The following is a 9642-nucleotide window of genomic DNA, read 5'->3' as shown; positions in this document are numbered from 1 at the left end:
ATGCGTAGGTTAGAGAGATTAGTGGGTAAATATGTAGGGATATAGGGGTAGGAAATGGGTGGGATTGTGGTCGGTGCAGACTCAATGAGCCAAATGACCTCTTTCTATACTGTAGGACCAAATGGCGTCTTTCTATTCTGTAGGGTTTCCATGCGGTCAGTCCCAGATATCATCCAAAAATGAAGGCCCAGCACTGATTTGTTTAGTCTCAGCAGACCACATTCTTCCCCTTCTCCGCACCACACCAGCGTCAATGACATCACCCCTCATTCAGCACCACGCCCACGCAGTGACGTCGTCCGTCTGGAATGCGTATCCGGTGTTGGGGCGGCAGCGCCGCTCGGAACCGTTCGACCGAGCTCGGAACCGTTCGGCGACGCTGGTCGGCGGAGCTCGGAATCATTCGGCAGAGCTCGGAACCGTTCGGCGGCGCCGTCCGGAAGGATTGGGCCGAGCTTGGAAGCGTTCGGCTGCACTCGGGACCTGTCGGCAGCCCCTCGAGGCGGAGTCTGCCGACGGAACGAGCGAGCGAGCGAGAGAGTGAGTGGAGCGAGTGAAGGGAGCCGCCGCGACCGCTGGACGGAGCGACGTCCCGGAGAAGAGAAACGGAGCCAGGGTTAGAGGAGGTGGAAGTGGTGGTGTGGGGGCGAAGAAGGCACTGGGGTTGGAAGAGAAGATTTTTTTTTAAGAAGAAAAGGAGACAAAGCGCCGTTTGAAGAGAGAGCGTTAACACAGAGAGGCGGGGGGAATAGCCCGTGCTGATAACAACCGCCGCTTCTGAGGTGGAGAGCCGTCGCGACGATAGCAAATCTCAACGGCTGTAAATATCTTTAAGTCTAATAGACTTTTTATGTTAAAGGTAAGCCCGGGGTTCATCTGAGTATAAAAGCTGCACGGAGTCTGGCTGCTCTTCACCGTCTGGGAGAGGGAGAGACAGAGACAAGGAGATTATTTTCCTTTCCCTATCTCCTGCCGCAAAAAGGGCAGGAATGTGAACATGTCCTATTTTTGGGTGGGGAACATGCAACTAGTTTAAATATACATCTTTTCACATATATATATCTCTACACATAGCAGAGGTGGAAGGGGGGGGAAGGGTAGAGAAGCTCCCAGTCTAATCTGCTGCTGTAAATGTGCAGACAATTGTTTTCGTGGACATTTTTTCAGAACCAAAATTTGGGCATTTCTTATCGACCCGATTGAGCCTGTTCCCCACCCCCAACAAAAAAAACTTTTCCTTCCATGTAACAGCAGTTTTCTCTTTATCTCATTTCAATTCTCGAGCTTTGTTTTCCGAGATATAAATGTGTAACCTTGAGTGTTCTTAGTGACAGTTAAACAACCCAAGAGTTTGTTCTAGAGAATGCTTGCATGCCTTTCTCTTTTCTGTGGCCTTAGGGCGTGTATTTTGTCTTTTGTCTAAAAGTCATGGAAAGATGACTGCTTTTCTTGACTGCCTTTTTTCATCGGTCATCTCAGTTTTAACTGGTTGAAGAACATAGCTAACTTTTGGCAGTTTTGGGAACATTTAGCTCTCCTTTCAATACTTGTGAGATTGCGAAGCATCCTATGCTATAAGCATGTTAAAGCTGATAGAACAGACAGTGTTCGTCTTTGAACGGTGCTGCAAATGATGGACCGTGACCTATTCTGTTTGTATTTCACATTCACACATGCACAAATAAGGAAATAGGTTTCGACAGACAAGAGGTGTTGAAGCATATTGGCCATTCCATTTGCTAATGTACCAATTTCAGTTGAAGGAGAGAAAGATTACCTTTAGATCAAGTTTTCAACATTTACTTAGTTTCAAATTGGTGTTTAAAATACATCTGTCACAATGAAGCGTATTAAGGATTCTACTTTATTAATGACTTTCTGCCCACAAACCAAAGGTGGTCTTTTGTTGGGACTTGTAAACCCAAGAAAATATATCTGAAGGTTTATAAAGCTTTATTTGACAATTCTAAAGATCCATGTTGTTTATGCTGCTGAATTGTCAATCACTTTGTTGTAGTATGCCTTGATGAATGATGGTTGATGATATTGAAGTTACGGAAAAAGTGCTGAGTTCATTCCATAATGGTCTCTCCAATTAGTTGATTTTGGCTGGTGGTCCTATAAGGATACTACTACTGACCCTGTGCTAGAAAAGGCAAAATTGGCTAGATTTTCTACGAGTCAGTGATTTCCCCACTAGAAAGTGTTTAAATATGTAGGAGAAGATGCAATTGTCAGATGCTGGTATGATATCTCTGTGACTCTATTGCAACTCACTGCCTTCACTTGTATACGAACAGTGGATGTTAGGGCAAGGTGCCAGAAGGTCCCTGTGAAACTGTCATTCTATCACAAATCAATCCTCTTCGGGAGAGGAGAAAATTGGGGATAAAATGTGGCTTGTCTTCAAGGTATGATGTGGTCTTAATTGGTGAATTATTGTGGAGCTTTTATCTTTATTTTGGTGTATGTTAACAGTATACAGACCTAAAGTTAAGTGTGTCCTAAGCCCTTTTAAAGATTTAGGACAGAAAACCAATTATGTTCCAGTCACCATGCGACAGCTGTTCATTGTTTGCCATCAGTCACATTTTTTTGGGTGCACATTTTTGTATTTATATCTTGGAGCATAAGTGCCTTGTTTAGTCATGTGCCATATAAATATTATTGTAAGACATTTCTGTAATAGCTAAAAAAAGCTAAGGTTTAACCAGTGTAAACAGTATAAACACCAATGCAGAGTTGACAAAGTTAATGGAATGTTTATTGTACCAGAAGTTTCATCTTTGCCAAGCATTATGTAGGCGGCACAATGGTTAGCAATGCTGCCTCAGTGCCTTGTACCTAGGTTCAATTCTACTCTTGAGTGACTGTATGGAATTTGCACGTTCTCCTATGTCTGCGTGGGTTTCCTCTGAGAGCTCTGGTTTCCTCTCACAGACCAAAGATGTACAGGTTAGGTTGATTGGCATGAAAAATTGAACTTAATGCCCTAAATTACATTGGTTAGGGGATTAGCGGGGTAAATGCATGGAGTTACAGAGTAAGCCTGGGTAAGAATCAGTGCAGTCCCGATGGGCCGAATGGCCTCCTTTGGCACTGTAGGGGTTCTATGATTCTATGAATATTGTTTAATTGGGTTAGTGGGTTACCTCTCGACAGGTGGGCCAATGTAATTGCCAAAATTTGCTGGAGAGCACATATTGATCTGATGTGCAGTCTTTCAGATAAGGTAGTAAATCATAGAAGCTCTACAATACAGGAGGAGGCCATTCAGCCCATCGTGTCTGCATCAACTCTCCGACACAGTGCATTACCCAGGTCCTCTTCCCTTCCCTTCCCTATCCTGGCAACCCCACAGCCAATCCATTTAATTTACACATCCTGGGATACAAGGGGCAATTTAATATGGCCAATCCACCTAACCTGCACATCTTTGGACAGTTGTCCCATCTTACCTGCATGCGGCAAGTTGTAGTGGGCTGCTCTTGGACGTTGCTTCGGGAGTTGCCTATTGCTTCATGTCGTTAGTGTGCCTAAACTGGACCATCTCGAGGGCAACATGACAGCTCAGAGACTATCTCTGTTGCTGTGCGGACACGTGGATTTGGGCCTGTGTCTGTGGGAGTTTGCACGTTCTCCCCGTGGTTGCATGGGTATCCTCCGGGTGCTCCGGTTTCCTCCCACATCCCAAAGATGTGCTTTTAGGCTGATTGATTGGGTAACAAATTGTCCCTATATTGGACCTCCCTGATCCTCGCACATTAGGTGTAGACTAAAATCATGAATAGGTCACTGAGACAGTGGGACGGCGGCGCGGGCTCGTTGGGCCGAAGGGCCTGTTTCCCGTGCTGTGTTGTTCTTTGTTCTTTGTTTGTTCTTTGTTACCCTTCTGTTGGGGAAAAGAAAACTTATGTGGTATGATTTGAAGATAAGTAGGAAATTCTGTTGTCCTGCCAAATATTTATCCTTCAACTAACAATTAGAAGAAGATTTAACTGGTGATTTGGTGTATCATTGCATTTCCCCATTTTACATTTTCTACTTTATTAGCTATAAATCACTTTGGGAGGCCCTGAGGACATAATTGAAAGTTTTTTTGGTGCTTTACAAGTCCATGCCACAACATGCTGGAGTTGCATGCAAAAAGGCTTTTATGATGTGCTTTTTATTTCCTCGGGGTATCCCAAAGTCTTAACCAATCAGAAGTTTTTAATGCCGTGTTTTGTAGGCAGAAGTGGTAGCCAGTTGCATACACCAAAATCACAAGCATTAATTGAGAAGGAGGTGTGGTTAGACAGGCTGTCTTAATATAAATAAAGCACCAGGACCAGATAAGATGCATCCAAGGGTATTGATAGAAGTGCGAGTGATTGGAGAGGTATTGGTGATAATCTTCCAGCCTTCTTCAGACAAGGATGATGCCAGAGGACTGGAGAATTGTGAATGTTACACTCATGTTCAAAAAGTGACGCAAGGATAAAGCCAGCAACTACGGACCATTTGACTTCAGTAGTGGAGAAACGTCTGGAAATTATAGTTTGGGACAAAATCAATAGTCACTTAGATAAGTGCAGGATAATTAACCAACAAAGATTCGTTGGGGCAATATCATGTTTGGCTAATTTTCTGGAGCTTTTTTGAGAAGATAGGAGAGAAAGTTGATAAGGGCAAAGTTGTTGATTTGGTGTATGTGAATTTTGAAAAGGCATTTGATGCAGTGTCACATGACAGACTTGTGAGCAAAATTCTAGCTCATAAAATAATAGGGAAAGTAGGCACTTGGATAAGAACCTGGCTGAGCAACAGGAAAGTGTAGTGATAAATGGTTGTTTTTCCAGCTTGGAGGAAGTTTTACAGTTTAATTCCCCAGAGGTTAGTGTTGGGACCATTGCTTTCCTGATTGTATATTAATGACCTAGACTGGAGCATGTAGAGTGGAGTGTTCAATATTTGCAGATGAGACAAGAGTGGAAAATGTTATCAACTCTGAGGATAATGTTGAACTTCAAAAGGATATAGACATGTTGATGGATTAGGCAGACTAGTGGCAGATTATGTTCAATGCAGAGAAGTGTGAGGTGATTCTTTTTGACAGGAAGAATATGGAGACACAGTATGAAATAAAGGGAGAAATCCTAAAGGAGGTGCATGCAGAAGTAGGAGATCTCAATACGTGTCATTGATGATGGCAGGGCATGATGAGAGAGCACTAAATAAAGCATTTAGTTCTTGGGCTTTATTAATAGGGGTATTGAGTACAAAAGTAAGGAGATCATGTTGAACTTGTGTAAGACACTTGTTCAGCCTCATCTTGAGTATTAGGTCCACTTCTAGGCACCATACTTGAGAAAGGATGTGAAGCCATTGGAGAAAGTACAGAGGAGATTCACCAGAAAAAATAAAAGTAATATGAGGGCAAAATTATTTCACCGAGCAGGTGGTTGGAGACTGGAATTAACTTCTGAGAGGGTGGTGGAGGCAGGTTTAATCAAGATATTTAAAAGGTAATTGGATTGCTATCTGAAAAGAGAGAACATGCAAGGTTAAGGGGATAAGGCAGGGAAATGAGAATAGAAAGAATGTTCATTAAGAGGGCCAGTGCAGACTCATTGGGCTAAATGACTTCCTTCTGCACTGTAAAGATTCTATGAATGAGATAAATGACACTTGGCCTAGTGTTGCTTTGGGGAACACATGTTGGCTGGATGAACTCCTCTAATGCTCTTAGAATACCTTAAGCACTTACTTTTACAGACATTTAGGCTGTGGTTAAATATTGCAACCAAAAGGTGTCTCCTTTTGATTATGCTGCCCTCCTTTAATACAACGTGATGTGTCAGCCTGGTTTATGTTCTTGAGTTTCTGGGTGAGCCTGCAGCCTATGATCACCTGACTCAATGTTAGTTTGTCAAGATTACTGATATATTTCATGCCCAAGGCTGCATTTATTGCCCATTCTTAATCACTTTGAGGTGTGGTGGAGGGCCTTTTACTTGAATTGTTTCAGGTTTTGAGTTTTTTCCTGTTAGTGTTGGGTTGGAAATTCAAGGCAGATTGCAGAATGATAGAGCACAGAATGACATAGCAATGATGACAAAAAGCAGATTGATGTGCAACTTGGTTGTTATTGTGTACTTAGTTTCTTGTACTTAATCTTACTGGTCATGAAGCTATCGCACCATTTTTTAAAAGTGACATGAATGGTATAGAAGGAAAGTTAAACTGTGAAATTATACTTCTGAGTACAGTAATGGAGTACTTCAATTTTTTTTCAGCTTATGAATAAAGCCTGTTTGTTGCTCTCCAACCAAAATCCTAATTCTATTTTTGCAATACAATATTCAGTTGCAGAAATGCAAACTTTGCAACACTGTAGCATCAGTAGTTGTGATTTTTTTTGCTTTCCTACCATGCAAGGATCTTTCCCCAACATCCATGACCAGTGGTTTGATGTCACAGTCACAATTTACACCACAAATGTGCTGATATTGGTTTGAAATCAGCTTAGCAATTATAAAATGGGAAACTGCTCAACAGTTTAAAATGAGCATTGAGAAAGATGAGCAAAGATAACGTGTTTAAATGTAAGTTAAAGCAGCACTTAAGATCTATTGCTAAAATATCAGTTAACATTTTTTACTGGGTAAATGATTAATCGTCATTCAGTTCAACCTGAAGATTTGTTACTTTATTGTCATTTCATTCCGGTATTGTTGTTCAGCATTCACACAAATGCTGTTATGGTCAAAATAAGTCAGTTTTGTTTTTGCTTATAATTTTGGACTTTACATTGTCACTTCCTGTTTTTGGTCATTCAGATAAATTAATTCAACCATGGTTTTTGTTAACCTCTCACCATTGTAACCATTGTTACTTTTAATTTCTGCTTAGTGAATGAGTTATCCACCACTTCTTTAATCTTAATTTATCTTAGTCTTAGTGTAGTTTTCATTCTCTTATGATGTTCAAGATGGATGATTTAGAGTTGTCAGAGATCTGTGTCAAAATACTCTGATTTTACTCCATAAATGTATACTGTAAATCCTTCTCTGTGGACTGTTAAATAAACTGTTTTACAGAAGGGAGTTTTTGATAAATTTTATTGGTAATTTCTTTGAATGGTGAGCACCGAAAGCAACTTGTTCTCTGGTTGGCTTCATGCAGTAGGTTCAAGTAGTCTAAGGTTGTTATCTTGCTTACGATGGAAAGAATTCGAAGATCTTTATTTTTCACCATGTAGGAAATACTGTTTCCAACAGCCACAAATATCATAAAATTATCTTTATTTAGAGCTTTGAAATTTCTACTGTGATGTGGTAATGCAGGGCAAATGCTTGTGGACTACAAGAACCACAATGTGATTCAGCCCAGTCTGGCTGCAGCAAAATAGGTGGCACAATATGCCCATACACAGGTACCTTGACTACGCTTCCTGACACCTCACTTCCCGTGAGGACTCTTCCATTATCTCAGTTTCTCCGTCTATTCCACATCTATTCAGACAATGCAACCTTTCATACTAGCGCTTCTGATATGTCTCCCTTTTTCCCTCAACTGCATCCATTCCACTCTTACAGGCTTTTGCTCTCACCTCTTCCCCTCATTCCCAGATCCACAATAGATATTCCTTTATCCTCTTCTTTCAACCCACTAGCTACTGCATTAAGTGGATCACCTCTTCCAGCTCCAGCATGGTGCCACCACAAATACATCTTCCCTTCCTCAGTTATCTCCTGTTTTCTATTTCACTATTCAATGTAAGTATCGGTGGTGCAAAGTTTATCCTTTTACCTACTCCCTTCTCGCCACCCAAGTAACACTCCACCTAAGAGAAAATTTACTTATATTCGCGATTTAGAATCCTGTATTCACTGCTCATGAGATTTCCTCTATATTGCAAAGAGCAAACACAAATAGTTAACCGCTTTGCAGAACACCTCCAGTTAGTCTGCAAAGGTTCTTGACATTTTACTTTTCCACAATGCTCCTGTTCTGTTCTTGTCTGTCGTTGAAGCCCAGTGCAAGCTTGGGGAATAATATTACATCTTTTAATTGAGCACTTTACAGTCTCATTGCCTCACCATTGAGTTCAATAATTTTAGATCATAATCTTCAGCCCATTTTTTCCCTTTTATTTTCTTCTGTTCCAGTCTTTGACTTTTCAGCAATGGCCGAGTCTAGTCTCATCTTTATCTTAGTTCCACCCTCTACCTCCTTGCTCAAAACCTGTTACATTTCGAACATTTCTCAGCCAGGCGAAAGATTATGGATCTGAAACGTTAACTGTTTTCATTTACCTTCTCACTGATGTTGTCAGACCTGCTGAGTATTTTGAGTAAAAGCTGGAGCATGCAGTCACGTGCCATTATAATTGTCAGAGCACAGTTTTCAAAAATATTTAGACCAATCCATGACAAGTTAGAACATCATAACATAAGAAATAGGAGCAGGAGTAGGCCATGTAGCCCTTTGAGCCTGCTCCACCATTCAATAAGATCATGGCTGATCTGAAGTGGATCAGTTCCACTTTCTCGCTTTCTCCCCATAACCCTTAATTCCCTTGTCTGTCAAAAACCTATCTACCTGTGACTTAAATATATGTAGCAAGGTAGCCTCCACCACTTCAACGGGCAGAGAATTCCAGAGATTCACCACCCTTTGAGTGAAGAAGTTCCTCAACTCCGATCTAAACTGCCACTCCCCCTTATCTTGAGGCTGTGCCCTCTAGTCCTACTATCCTTTCTAAGCGGGAAGAACCTCTCTACCTCTACCCTATCCATCCCTTTCATTATCTTATACGTCTCTATAAGATCCCCCCTCATCCTTCTAAACTCCAACAAGTACAGACCCAGTCTAGAACTGATAATATTGCACCAAAATGGTGCTAAGATTGGTCTGATGCTGGAAAATGCTGCACAAATCCATTTACCTGAAGTGGAAAGACACAGTTAAACTCTGAATGTGCTCCTTCTTTAATAGGAGCTGGCTAGGTTCCTCAGAGGAAAGTTAATAGCTAATTGCTTTGGTTTTGCCGTCACATGTTGGCTAGACTGGGTAAGGATGACAGATTTCTTTCCTCAAAGGACATTGGTGAACCAGATGGGTATAGCTTGGTGATATACCCATCTGGTTCACCAATGATATAGACGATGATAGTTGTCTTGGTCACCATTACAGAAACTAGCTTTATATTCCAGATTTATCAATTGAATGTAAATTCCATCAGCTGTCAAGGTGCATTTAAGGGGAAGCTGCACAAATGTATGGTGCTAGATTTAGATGAAGAAAGGTTGGAGGACAAGTGGAGTACAAATAGCAGCTTGAACTGGTTGCGTCAGTTACTCCAGAGGTAATAGTGCAGAAGTGATTGCTCCTGAATCAAGAAATTGAATCAAGATAGTTAAGAATAGAACCAAGTGAGAGCTGTCCTCTGAGTTAGATAGTGGAGGGAAGACTTTAAAGGAGGTGTTTAGGTTTATCATGTTGAATGAAAGTTGTAGAAAAGTAGAGGAGTAATGCACCTTGTTCATAGGCATGCCAATTGAGAATACTAATTTTTATCTGGAGAAATTGACAATTGTTGAAAATTAATTTGCTAAATGATCAGCCGTGCTCAATGGCAGGATTCACAACCAGTTA

The 9642-nt window shown here is 41.2% G+C and overlaps 1 protein-coding gene across 2 annotated transcripts in view; it reads left to right on the top strand.

The window, feature by feature from the left end:
• The first annotated feature begins 523 nt into the window (after positions 1-523).
• The window catches only part of LOC145358246 (integrin beta-1-like), an 87606-nt gene continuing 78487 nt past the window's right edge, over positions 524-9642 (top strand). Inside the window, exon 1 of one of the 2 annotated variants that reach the window (XM_080212108.1) lies at positions 524-859. In XM_080212108.1, the coding sequence (XP_080068234.1) occupies positions 851-859 (9 nt within the window). In that variant the 5' untranslated portion in view covers positions 524-850. The remainder of the gene's footprint in view (positions 860-9642) is intronic. The other variant, XM_080212098.1, reaches the window with a different exon arrangement.

The sequence above is a fragment of the Carcharhinus amblyrhynchos genome, chromosome 2, assembly GCF_965287045.1.
Source record: "Carcharhinus amblyrhynchos chromosome 2, sCarAmb.v2.hapA, whole genome shotgun sequence".
NCBI lineage: Eukaryota > Metazoa > Chordata > Chondrichthyes > Carcharhiniformes > Carcharhinidae > Carcharhinus > Carcharhinus amblyrhynchos.
This window is presented reverse-complemented; position numbering and strand designations above follow the sequence as displayed.